Source organism: Phyllobates terribilis, unplaced genomic scaffold (assembly GCF_046119375.1).
Source record: "Phyllobates terribilis strain yellow unplaced genomic scaffold, ASM4611937v1 Scaffold_4__5_contigs__length_816908805, whole genome shotgun sequence".
Classification (NCBI taxonomy): Eukaryota; Metazoa; Chordata; class Amphibia; order Anura; family Dendrobatidae; genus Phyllobates; species Phyllobates terribilis.
Window position 1 is genome coordinate 550,647,825 of NW_027362764.1, and position 14,094 is coordinate 550,661,918.

A 14,094-nucleotide genomic window follows, 5' to 3' on the forward strand; every position below is an offset into this window, starting at 1 on the left:
AACTGTTTTATAATTCTATAGAAGGATATATTGTACTTTGACAGAAATAATGGCATAGCACATGGGGGGATCTATCAAACAAACACCAAGGAAAAGTGAAAAAATTGCCCAAAATAAATTGCTACAGTGGCAGAGAAATAAGAAATTAAAATGATTGGTTGAAATTCACTATTAGGGTTTCTATGCTATTAGTTAATATGTACTATTTTTCTTAACCCTCCTCAAACTGATCTTGCTGATTTTCATATATATTAATTGAAAATTATTTTTTTTAAATCTCTCGAAATCTAGAAGCACGTGTAGTCCCACGCCTTCTTAATATTTTAAGTTGTTCTGTTTCTGTAATAGCTTCAGCAATTTAATCAGAGTTCTGGACTTTCTTATTAGCCTGTTGCTAAAAAATCTAAGGTACAACATGTCAGAGGAAATGTAGAATAGCGACTACTTTCTAATTAACTGAAATCGAAACTTTAACCTGCTAATTTCACAAGTAAAAATAAGGTTCAAAAAGAAACCAGAAGACTACTCTTAGAAACCAAAGAGGATATAGCTCAAAAGAAAAGCCTGTTTAATCTAGACTGGAGGGCCATGTAAATACATAATAAAAAGTATATTAACAGATATAAACATTGGATATACAATATGACCACAGTTTAATATCTATAAGAAGATAATTTAGAAAACCTGGAAATTAATGATTAACTCAAAGGCTATTATTATTTTCAGTGTTCATCATCACCCATTTACTGTAATTAAATTGCATAAAGATTACATATTACGTTATACAAAATGGCATATAAGCAGACCAAATTTAACAGTATGGGATTCAAGAGACAGGCACAAGAAGACTATGTCTACATTTAGCCTGCACTAAATCTATAGGAATTTTAGATATAAGCATTCTCAAAAAGTATCCGTAACAAAGGGATTCCTAGCATTGTTCAAAAGTCAAATAAAAAGAAAACTGGAATCTAGATACTTACATATGTCTCTTGTAATTTCATCCCACTGCTCCCTGAAAATTAATTTATTATTTTTTTTTAAAAAAAAATCTCCCATTCAGTTTGGAGGATATGGCACTTTAAATGTAGTGCTCATTTCTATAGTCTGGGCCTCACTCATAAGATTATCTAGAGGCATGTCTTTAGACTCCTCTGCATGAATACCATGAGCAATGCCTCCTTGGTTAAGATCATAAAAATAAACATAAACTAAAAATACCCATATCTTTGGAACCATATGGCAGACTCATTAAAAAAAACACAAAAATAATAATACACAAGGCAGCATCTGCAATAAAATAATTATAAAAACTGTTCACTTTTGGCTTGGTGGCAGCTCCTCATTAAAAATACATACATTTGTATTTTAACCACTTCGCACCAGAGCCTGTTTTTGCCTTCGTGACCGGGCCAATATTTTCAATTCTGACCACCGTCAATTTATGAAGTAATTACTCTGGAACGCTTCAACAGATCCCCCTGATTCTGAGACTGTTTTTTCGAGACATATTGTACTTCATGATAGTGGTAAAATTTATTCAATATCACTTGCGTTTATTTGTGAAAAAATCGGAAATTTGGCGAAAATTTTGAAAATTTTGCAATTTTCAAACTTTGAATTTTCATGCCCTTAAATCAGAGCTATGTCACACAAAATAGTTAATAAACAACATTTACCACATATCTACTTTACATCAGCACAATTTTGGAACCAAAATTTTTTTTTGTTAGGGAGCTATGAGGGTTAAATTTGACCAGCGATTTCTAATTTTTCCAACAAAATTTACAAAAACATTTTTTTTAGGGACCACATCATATTTGAAGTCACTTTGAGGGGTCTTTATGACTGAAAATACAAAAAAGTGACACCATTCTAAAAACTGCACCCCTCAATGTGCTCAAAACCACATTCAAGAACTTCATTAACCCTTCAGGTGCTTCACAGGAATTTTTGGAATGTGGAAGAAAAAAATGAACATTTAACTTTTTTCACAAAAATGTTACTTTAGACCCAATTTTTTTTATTTTCACAGGGGTAACAGGAAAAAATGGACCCCCAAATTTTTTGTGCAATTTCTCTTGAGCGCGCTGATACCCCATATGTGAGGGAAAACCACTGTTTGGGCGCACTGCAGGGTTCGGAAGGGATGGAGCGCCATTAGACTTTTTGAATGTAAAATTTGTCTGAATAATTAGCAGACGCCATGTTGCGTTTGGAGAGCTCCTGATGTTCCTAAACAGTGGAAACTCCCCACAAGTGACACCATTTTGGAAACTAGACCACTTAGGGAACTTATCTAGATGTGTGGTGAGCACCTTGAACCCCAGGGTGCTTCACAGAAGTTTATAATATTGAGCTGTAAAAATAAAATTTTCACATTTTTTCCACAAAAACGTTTTTCATCCCTTAATTTTGCATTATCATAAGGGTAATAGGAAAAATTGCACCATGAAATTTGTTGTGCAATTTCTCCTGAACACGCTGATACCCAATATGTGGAGGAAAACCACTGTTTGGGCGCACGGCAGGGTTTGGAAGGGAAGGAGCGCCATTTGACTTTTTGAATGTAAAATTTGTTTGAATAATTAGCGGACGCCATGTCGTATTTGGGGAGCCCCTGATGTGCCTAAACAGTGGAAACCCCCACAAGTGACACCATTTTGGAAACTAGACCCCTTAGGGAACTTATCTAGATGCGTGGTGAGCACCTTTAACCCCAAGGTGCTTCACAGAAGTTTATAATATTGAGCTGTAAAAATAAAATTTTCACATTTTTCCCACAAAAATGTTTTTCATCCCTTAATTTTGCATTATCATAAGGGTAATAGGAAAAATTGCACCATGAAATTTGTTGTACAATTTCTAATGAACACGCTGATACCCCATATGTGGAGGCAAACCACTGTTTGGGCGCTCGGCAGGGTTTGGAAGGGAAGGAGCGCCATTTGACTTTTTGAATGTAAAATTTGTTTGAATAATTAGAGGACGCCATGTCGCATTTGGGGAGCCCCTGATGTGCCTAAACAGTGGAAACCCTCCACAAGTGACACCATTTTGGAAACTAGACCCCTTAGGGAACTTTTCTAGATGTGTGGTGAGCACCTTGCACCCCCAGCCACTTCACAGGAGTTTTTAATATTGAGCCATAAAAATAAAATTTTCACATTTTTCCCACAAAAAAATGTTTTTCATCCCCTAATTTAGCATTATAATAAGGGTAACTGGATAAATTGCACCATGAAATTTGTTGTGCAATTTCTCCTGAGTACGCCGATACCCCTTATGTGGGGGAAAACCACTGCTTTGGTGTACGGCAGGGTTCGGAAGAGAAAGTAGCGCTATGTTGGCTGGGATAGGTTTCAGACACCATGTCACATTTGAAGAGTCGCTGACATGCCGAAACAGCAGAAACCCCCACAAGTGACCCCATTTTGTAAACTACACCTCTCAAGGAATTCATCTAGGGAAGTAGTGAGTATTTTTTAATTTTTAAATTTATACCATTGGGCAGTGAAAAAAGCATAATTATATTTTTACCACAAAAAAATGTTTTACCCTCAGATTTTACATTTTCACACAGGGCAATGGGTAAAAATGGTGCTGAAATGTGTCACACAATTTCTTCTAAAAGTGTCAATACCCCATATGTGGCTGTATCGTACCGCTCAGCCATACGGCGAGATCTGGGGGGGACGGAGTGCTATTTGACAAATGGAGAACAAATTATTGTAGAATAGGTATTTGGATTTGGGAGCACAAAATTTTCTGAATTTCTTTTGGGGGGCAAGGGCCATTTCGCTTTTCCAGAGCCTTTCTGCTACCAGTAACTTGGAAGTCCCTTATATTTTTAACAGATGACGGACCTGAGTGGGGACTAGCTTTTTTTGAGGACTGAGTTGAAGCTTTTATTGGGAACATTTTACGTAACATTTATCCGGCGCTCTAGACTGAGCACTTACATCGGGGTTTCCATCTAAATTTCCAAGTGATGTAATTCAGATGAAACCCCTGCAGGATCCATTCACTGTAATGAGGCAGCAGAGTTACTCTGGACTCCGTCTGGCCTCTGTTTAGCGGTGTCCTTTTTTTCAGAAGTGCACAAAACTGTGGCCAACCGCACTTTTATGCACGCCTAAAACAAATGACACCGTGGGATTCCAGGCCAGACGGCATCCACAGTGCCTATATCTGCCTCATTACAGGTAATCTTCCATCATGGGTTCCGGCTGAATCACATATTTCAGAGATTTACACGGAAACTCTAGGGCAAGTGCTCAGCGCAGAGCGCAGGATAAATGTAAGGCTCTGCGCCTTACTGCGATCTTTGGGAGACATAATAAACTTATCAGTAGCAGGTGAAGAATTGGTTTTATTTATTTTTTACGCCGTTCCTAGTGTGATATAACTGATTAGATTACTTTATTCTTCGGGTCGGTGCGATTACAGAGATACCAGATTTATATTGGGTTTTTATGACTGACAGCTGTCACACACTAAAAGACGCTTTTTTTTGCAAAATCTAGTTTTTGCATCGCCATATTTTGAGAGCTATAATTTTTCCAGATTTTGGCCGACAGAGTCATGTGATGGCTTGTTTTTTGCGGGATGAGTTGACATTTTTATTAGTACCATTTTTCGGTACGTGACATTTTTTGATCGCTTTCTATTCTGTTTTTTGGGAGGTAAAATTAACAAAAACCAACAATTCAGGAATTGTTTTTTTGAGGTTTTTTTTTATGCCGTTCTGCGTGTGGTAAAAGTGATCAGGCAGCGTTATTCTTCGGGTCAGTACGTTTACAGCGATACTACACTTACTGTATTTTTTTTATGTTTTGGCGCTTTTACACAATAAAACCATTTTATAGAAAAAATATTTTTTTTGCATTGCTTTATTCTGAGAGGTATAACTTTTTTATTTTTCGGCTGATGGAGCTGTATGGCGGCTTGTTTTTTGTGGAACAAGATGACGTTTTGAGCGGTAACATTTTTATTTCCATTTTGCTTTTTGATTGCATTTTTTTCCACTTTTTGTTTGGCGATATGAGGAAAAAGCATAGCTTTTTGCTCCGTTTTTTATTTATTTTTATTACGGTGTGCACAGAAGGAGTTAATTAGTGTGACAGTTTTATAGCTCAGGTTGTTTCGGGCGCGGTGATACCAAATATGTGTACTTTTTTTATTTTTGCATAAATATACGGATTTATCGGTTTAATATTTTACTTTTTTATTTTTATTTATTTTGTAATTTTTTTTAACAGTTTAAAAACATTTTTTTTTCCTTTTTTTTTACATTTTAACTTAGTCCCTGTATGGGACATTAATTTTTATTTTTCTGATCACTGATCTCATGTAATGTAATAGACATGTATTAGATTACATGAGATCTTCCCTGACTGTTTCACAGTCAGTCTCCTGCCTGGCTTCAGCTGCAGGCTGCGCCTGGCAGGACACCATATATGGCAGATCTGGAGGCGGTCATGTGACCTCCAGCTGCCATAGCAACGTCAGGTCCTGGAAGGTATAAGGGGGCCGTCGGAGAGGTAAGTGGGCGACCCCCTCTCCTCCTGCTGTCTTCTATATGCCGCGATCACTATAGATCGCGGCATATAGAAGACAGCAAAGGGGTAACATCACTGGGATCTGATCCAATCAGGTCCCGATGATGTTCCCTTTCAGAGCTATCGCTCTGCAACGCTCCCGCAGCGCTTGCAAGACCCTGGGGGTCCTGAGCGCTGCGGGACCACCCACCGTTTTTAAACGTCCGCGCTGCACAGAGCCCAGGCAGCGCGGACGTTTATCTACAGTCATGGCCAAAAGTATTGAGAATGAGACAAATAGTAATTTTTCCAAAGTTTACTGCTTCATTTTTTGTAATGGCAATTTGCATATACTCCTGAATGTCAAAGAGTGATCAGCTTAACAGCAATTACTGTACTCGCAAAGTCAATATTTGCCCAGAAAATGAACTTTAACCCCCAAAACACATTTCAACATCATTGCAGTCATGCCTTAAAAGGAGCAGCTAACATCGTTTTAGTGATTGATCCATTAACACAGGTGTGGGTGTTGATGAGGACAGGGCTGGCGATCAATCAGTCATGATTAAGTAAGAATGACATCACTGGACACTTTAAAAGGAGGCTGGTTCTTGGTATCATTGTTTCTCTTCAGTTAACCATGGTTATCTCTAAAGAAACACGTGCAGCCATCATTGCACTGCACAAAAATGGCCTAACAGGGAAGAGTATCGCAGCTACAAAGATTGCACCTCAGTCAACAATCTATCGCATCATCAAGAACTTCAAGGAGAGAGCTTCCATTGTTGTCAAAAAGGCTCCAGGGCGCCCAAGAAAGACCAGGAAGCGCCAGGACCGTATCTTAAAACTGTTTCAGCTGCGGGATCGGACTACCAGCAGTGCCGAGCTTGGTCAGGAATGGCAGCAGGTTGGTGTGAGTGCTTCTGCACGCACTGTGAAGCAGAGACTCTTTGAGCAAGGGCTGGTTTCAAGGAGGGCAGCAAAGAAGTCACTTCTCTCCAGAAAAAACATCAGGGACCGACTGATATTCTGCAAAAGGTACAGGGAGTGGACTGCTGAGGACTGGGGCAAAGTTATTTTCTCTGATGAATCCCCTTTTCGATTGTTTGGGACATCTGGAAAACAGCTTATTCGGAGAAGAAGAGGTGAGCGCTACCACCAGTCTTGTCTCATGCCAACTGTAAAGCATCCTGAAACCATTCATGAGTGGGGTTGCTTCTCAGTCAAGGGAATCGGCTCACTCACAGTCTTGCCTAAAAACACAGCCATGAATAAAGAATGGTACCAGAATGTCCTCCAAGAGCAACTTCTCCCAACCGTCCAAGAGCAGTTTGGCGCCCAACAATGCCTTTTCCAGCATGATGGAGCACCTTGCCATAAAGCAAAGGTGATAACTAAATGGCTCATGGAACAAAACATAGAGATTTTGGGTACATGGCCTGGAAACTCCCCAGATCTTAATCCCATTGAGAACTTGTCGTCAATCATCAAGAGACGGGTGGACAAACAAAAACCAACAAATTCTGGCAAAATACAAGCATTGATTATGCAAGAATGGACTGCTATCAGTCAGGATTTGGTCCAAAAGTTGATTGAGAGCATGCCAGGGAGAATTACAGAGGTCTTGAAGAAGAAGGGGCAACACTGCAAATATTGACTTGCTGCATTAACTCATTCTAACTGTCAATATAACCTATTGGTACTCATAATATGATTGCAATTATATTTATGTATGTGATATAAACATCAGACAAACACTAATAAAAACCAGAGGCCAGCAGATCATGTGAAAATATAATTTTGGTGTCATTCTCAAAACTTTTGGCCATGACTGTACAGTGGGCGGTCGGGAAGCGGTTAATATTTATTTGTATGTTTACAGTGCAGGTTGGAAGAAATATAAAATTAAATGTGGTTACTTTTAAAGGGAAATTAAATAGTTTAGAAGTCCCGTAAATGATGCTACTGAATCTTATTATGACTTGTTAAAAATTGATAAGCATTAACTATTATTTATATATACTGTATGATTATATCTACCTGTCTAATTACATATGTACATACAGGGCACGTATGCATATTACTTACCTTGCCAACATACAGAGGTTCTGTCCCAGTATATTCCTCAAGGACAAAAAACTGGTTCCACACCCAACTCCGCTTTGTCCTTGATTTTCCAGACTGAATATAAGGCTTGGATGTAGACATTGAGAGTTCAGCTTGGCTTATTCCAGACAGACAGAAGAAAATTGCTATAAGTTGTAGATAATGACACATTTCATGTTTGCCCATCTTCATTTTCTCACTGTTATTAAAAATATTACAATAAAAGAAATTATTCCCAAATGTATGCTTAGAAAATCCCGTCTTGATCCAGACAGTCTTTAGTTGTTAAGGGTTGAAGGTTACTTGAAGTATATATCCACAGAACAGTGCTTAAGTACCTATGGGAAAAGAGAAAGAAAAGTTAGTTTGGCTTGGTCAAAAAAAAAAAAAGTTCTCCTATTACCTCTGTTTGATGAAATTGTTTTTGCACCTCTACAAAAATGCTTGGTGTAGGAATCTTACTGTGATGACTAATATAAGCTTAAGGCCCCGTCACACTTAGCGACGCTGCAACGATCCCGACAACGATACGACCTGTCAGGGATCGTTGCTGCGTCGCTATGTGGTCGCTGGTGAGCTGTCAAACAGGCAGGCTCACCAACGATCAGGGGAGCAGCGACATCGTGGAAAGAATCTTTCCACGATATCCCGCTCCTGGTTACGAGCCTGCTGAAGCAGGAGCAGTCTTGTAACTATGGTAAACATCGGGTTACTAGGGGCACACGCGCTCCTAGTAACCCGTTGTTTATCATGGTTACCACTCTGCTACAGTGAGCGGGAGGTTTCCGCTCACTTTAGCAGGCTAGTAACCATGATAAAGAACGGGTTACTAGGTGCGCTTGTGCCCCTAGTAACCAGATGTTTATCATGGTTACCAGCCTGATCGCTGCTCCCGCTGGTCACACACAGCGATGTGTGCTGACCAGCGGGAAAGCAACGACCAAAAAATGGTCCAGGACACTTTGCAGCGATCAGCAACCTCACAGCAGGGGCCTGATCGTTGCAAAGTGTCACACATAGCGACATCGCTGGTGAGGTCGCTGTTACCTCACCAAAACCTTGACACAGCAGCGATCTCGCTAGCGATCTCGCTATGTGAGACGGGGGCTTTAGTTTCCTTCTTTGGTTGAATGATTGTGTACATTACACATTTGAATAATTACAAAATTCACTTGTTGGTTGGTTAATGAATTAGATAAAGATTACCATGTCATAAGAGACATTTAAACAGTTCACCACCATGCCATTTTTTTGCACTTTCATTTTTTTCATTCCTTTCTTCCGAGAGCTGCAACTTTTTTTACTTTTGCATCGACATAGCCATATTTGCATTTTATATTATTATTATTATTATTTTAATGTTAACATCCACTATACTATACAACTATACAATGTACTGAATAATTTGTGTGGCAAACATAACCTGGCAACATGATTCTTCACTTCGGTAAGTTTACAGCAGTGCCAAAATGTCATAGGTTTTTTATATTTAAATTTAAGTTATTAAAAAAATTTCAGAACTTTCTAAAAAAATGTGCTTGATATTGACATTTTCTGAGAATTCTAACTTTCAGTGTTTCTATTGATGACGCTTTGTATTTTTTAACTTAAAGAGCATTTCGCCCTTCCATTTTTGCCTGGAGAGCATTAGACTGTATTGTAACAATTTCATGAATATCTAACATTTTAACCACTTTTTTGCATTTTTGTGCGGGGAGATGTGTTGATTAAAACATGGCAGTGCTGCCTTCAGATAACTGGAAAATAGCAGAACATATTTCTATTATAAATTTGCTTTTTATTATGAACAAACTTAAAAAGTTTTAAAAGTTTTAAAATTCTTTTAGTTCATAGACAGATTTTGGGAAAAAGAAGGCATGAATTTTCTGTTAAAATATACTCCTGCAGAATTATTTTCTGTAATATTTGAAGTTAACTTTTCCAAGAGAATTGCATACAAATGATAGCTGTGGAGGCGTGGTAATGCGTAACAAATTATTGTGGATGATATGAGGCAGTAAATTGCTGAGTGGTAGTGGTTAATGATTGGAGGATCAAGCACCATAAAAGTTAATGGAATTTCTTGTTTAGACCAACTTTTTTTTATTAGTGTCTTCACAGGGTCTTTCTTTTCACTGATATTCTGGTACTTCTATAGCACAAAATATGTACATCCAGCCAATTCATTACCAACTAGAAGTCATTTTTATGCAATATTTTACTTAGCTTTAGTAGTGAGTGGAGCTAGAACTTTGAACAAAAATTGAGTAAGAAACAAATCCTTTCAGTGGAGGAAATATGATTATAAAAAGTTCACAGGAAGTGTAAAACTTGCTAATAAAGTATGAGCTCTGTCTCCTTTGGTTCTTGCAGTTTCTAGAAAAGGAGGTATGTGAACTTTTGCAATATTTATATTATTCATTTTACTTGATGATGACCTTGTTGCTGTAATTATGTTGAACTTCTGTTCTAATGAACTTTCTGCATTGTGTTTTTGCTTTTTGGTTTAAGTTTGGATGTACTGAAAAAGACTAGTTTGATGTTTAATAGAGATAGTTTCATTTATATTTTACATATTCTAGAATAGTAGTAAGTTTATTGTAACAAAAAATCAATACAAATTGACAAAATATTGACTAAACATAGTTTAGCTTCTTCAAGTTTTCATGCCTTTGCCTGAGTACAACATAACTTACTGTTCGCATTCTCTCAACCAACTTCACAAAGTAACCACCAGAGATGCTTTTTCCAATAATCTAGAGAGAGTTTTCATTTACTGCTTGTTGAATACTTGTTAGTTAACTTATCTTAATCCATATTATTTTGGTTTAAGATTGCGGAGGCCTGGCAATTTTACATACTACTTCATCACTATCCTTTTTTGTCTAGCAGCTAGTACACAATCTGGATGTATTTTTTAGAGTCCTTGTAAAATTTAAGCAAATTATGGCTTGACAGATAAAATTTTGTTATAGCCATTCTGTTTATGTGTGCCTTCAAAGTTGCATAAATTGTGTCACAAACAATCCACGTCAATACTATTAACACTTTTTCCTTACATTTTATTATGGGAAACATATGTCCAGACACGATTCATACAGGTTCTCTGTATCTAACAGAAACAATGACAGATTCACATTTCCTGCACTCTTGGCTTATTCCTGCTACTTGTATCTCGATATAGAGGATAGTCTTGTATTAATTCTACCATAGAGGCCTGATTCTATAGACTCACCTCAACCATTGAAGTTAATATTTGTCTACTACCTCAACTCACTGGAAAATTCAACTAGACTCTACTGCAATTCTGAAATTGCAATTTCTGACTCAGCAGTACAAAAAATGCAATAGAAATACAATAAAAAGCACTTCACAAAAATGCAATAAAAAGTAATCACAATTTTATACATTAAAATGAAATTTCAGGGCACAAAAAGCAAGCCCTAACGTAACTCCATTAATAGAAAAAAGTTATGGGTCTGAGAAAATGGAAACAAAAAACATTTATTTTTCAAAACTTCAGAATTTTTAACTACAGCTAAAGTAATAAAATAAAAAACATAATAAAATAATGAAAATACTAAATAACTTTTCTATAGCCGCAAACATAGTGACAAGGATAATCAAGCTCAAATGTTATTTTTTTTCTTTACAATGATTGCCATAAAAACAAAATCCAAAGAAACAATGGAGCAATTGTATTTTTTTTTTACAATTTTACCACACTTGAATTTTTGTTCACATTTTCAGGACATTGTATGGTAAAATGAATGGCATCATTTAAAATTACATCTCATCTTTCAATGAAACAAGCTCTCATGTGGCTATGTCAATGGAAAAATAAAAAAATCTTGTGGCTGTTGGAAAAAGGGAAGGAAAAAATGAAAGCACAAAGATGAAAAATTTCCAGGTCCTTAGGGAGTTAAAATGTGTCTTAATTTTTGAATCATCGCAGCGGATTAAAAAAAAATGTTTTTGTGCATGAAATTATTATTGCCAATTAGAAACTGTGAACAATGTGCCTGACTTCCACGATTCCATTGAGAAATTTGATTTGCTAATGTCGGCTTGGCGGTTGGAGTCCATAATTTGGTTGAAAGGAACTAGATATTAGGATTATTCTTATTATGCTCATAGAGGCAGAAATAAACCTCTAAGAATACAGTCATTGTAATATCAACTATAAATAATCACTTCATATAAATTAGGAAACACATCTGCATTATAAGGCAATTTAAAAATGCCATTGAGAAATACCCATATTGCTATATAGTCTGCTCAGTGTCCTGTAATTACAAAGCTAAAATATAAATGTTGAAGATACATTTCATAAAATAAAGGGAATAAATTAATAAATCAAAAGTTAAAGCTGAAACCAAGAAAGTAAAAGGAGAAACAAAAGTTAAAGCAAAAACTAAAATTGCTTGAAATTTAAATTTGCTTTCGGTGTATGCATATTGTCATATTGTTATCAATGAAAACGTTCCTTTGTAACTGATAGGAAACATTCTTATAAATAGAACAGATTAAAAATTATTTTTCCACCAGCTTCTGGGAAATAAATGTAAATGTTATCATCATGCCTGCACTTGCTGTTGTCACTTTTATAAAATTGGCCATTGCAAGGAAACAAAATGTCAGTAAGTAACAAGCACATAATTAATAATTTCTGACTGTTGTTCTAACTTCTTATTTACTATGGAAATCAGTGAAAATCTATTTTAAGCATGAGGTCATTCCAATCTTCAAAGGAAGAAAGAATTATCAAGCTGATCTAGTATCTCAGTGGTAGACTAAAGGAAATCTAATTTCCTCATTAATTATCTGATAAACATTTTACAGGCCAGATACAGAGATGTGCAATTGATTCAGAACAGGTGAAACATAATACCCAAATATCAGCTTGACCTGTTTTATTGGAAGTCAGTTGTTGGATATCAACTCAATTAACCCAGGTTCAATTAATTAATTTGTGTGAACGCTTGTTTTATGTCTGTTTATCACAAGAAACAAGACAATTCAGAAGATTGATGGCAAAAAATGAAAGCAGACAAACATCTCCCAAATGATATTGGTCAGGCTGGCACATATTCTAATATCAGCTATACACTTCAAATGGAAGCTGTCAGGTTATAATGTTATCAGTTTATAGGTCAGGATAAACAGCAAAAAAATTATGGCGATAAACAAGTAAAGTGGAAATTCAGGACAAGATTTCTCACAGGCGGAACAATTAATATCACAAGCACCTTCAATAGGGCACTGTATCGCTGTAGTGTGTATGGATGTAGAATTTGACTAGTTAAAAAGATATGCAAAAAAATAAAGAATGTGACACAGATACTTTTTGAGACAGTTGTAATTAAAGCAGTTGACTGCTTATAGGACAACCATCTCTCAATCTGAATGTTTGCCTCTTTTAAAATAAAAACACCTATACTCATCTCCTGTGTTGGCACCATTCCAACAGTCTCAATACTCATGTTCCCATGGCTCATGTGTGGCACAATCAGCTCTAGCGTCACTGTCCCCTCCTTTGTATGTGTAAGTAATCAGGAGAAAGTGAGAGCTGCAGCTGGCAGTTCACTTCAACCGGACCGGCGTTCATAGATCTGACGCGCCCCCAGGGCCGTGGGGTACTCGGCAGCCGGGCCTCTGGTTGCCGGGGGATATCACGGTGGCTGGCCCGGTCTGTGACCCAGGGCGGTCAGTGAGATGGGGAAACTTCTATTATTTGGGGTTTTTGGAATTATTCGTGATGCCACCTGTGGTGTCTGGTGAGGATCACCAGCGCTGCAACAGTCCTCTGAGGCAGATGTTAGGGCAGCACATGATGGGACTGTTCCCTACAGGTGGAGCAGGCCTCAGGGCAGTGTAGAGGGGTGTACTGGATGGTGGTGCAGGGGAGTGACGGCAGGTCGGTCCCGGAGGAAGGATGGACACTCACATGGGGTAAGCTTCACTACCTTTACTGGTGATGCTGCAGGCATGGTCCAGGGTACTCCAGGTGAAGGGCGCACTTCTGGACTCTCCCCAGTGAGCGGGTATAGGGCCTCCTGATCCGTTGCTTTACTCTCTAGGCTTCTGGCCTGCCTGGAGCTGGGCCTAGCTTGGTTACTGTCTCTCTCTGCACCTGCTGACCTGGTGGTAGGGCCTTCTCTTTGGAGATCACTCTCCCTGGATGCTGGGACCTCTGTGACTCCAGGCTCTGGTACTACAATCAGCATTCGGTGGACCTGGGACCTGTAGTTCTCCAGGGGTTCCTACTTGGTGTAGAGAGTCCCTGTAGGCACAGACCCGGTGTCCGGTATATATATATATCGGGGTGAGCTTACTATGCTCCTCTGCCCCCTAAGTTCCACTCTCTCTTTCTCCTCACCGTCGACCACACTCGGGGCCCTCACTACTTGGCAGCCGGCTTGCTGCGTCACCACCACTCTCTGAGTGT

At 38.0% G+C, this 14,094-nt stretch overlaps 1 protein-coding gene across 2 annotated transcripts in view; it reads right to left on the bottom strand.

The window, feature by feature from the left end:
• The window catches only part of LOC141265647 (cadherin-7), a 471,557-nt gene that overhangs the window by 398,505 nt on the left and 58,958 nt on the right, over positions 1-14,094 (bottom strand). For both annotated transcript variants that reach the window (XM_073678971.1, XM_073678972.1), the window contains exon 2: positions 7,629-7,984. In XM_073678971.1, coding sequence (XP_073535072.1) covers positions 7,629-7,838 — 210 coding nt within the window. In that variant the 5' untranslated portion in view covers positions 7,839-7,984. The remainder of the gene's footprint in view (positions 1-7,628; positions 7,985-14,094) is intronic.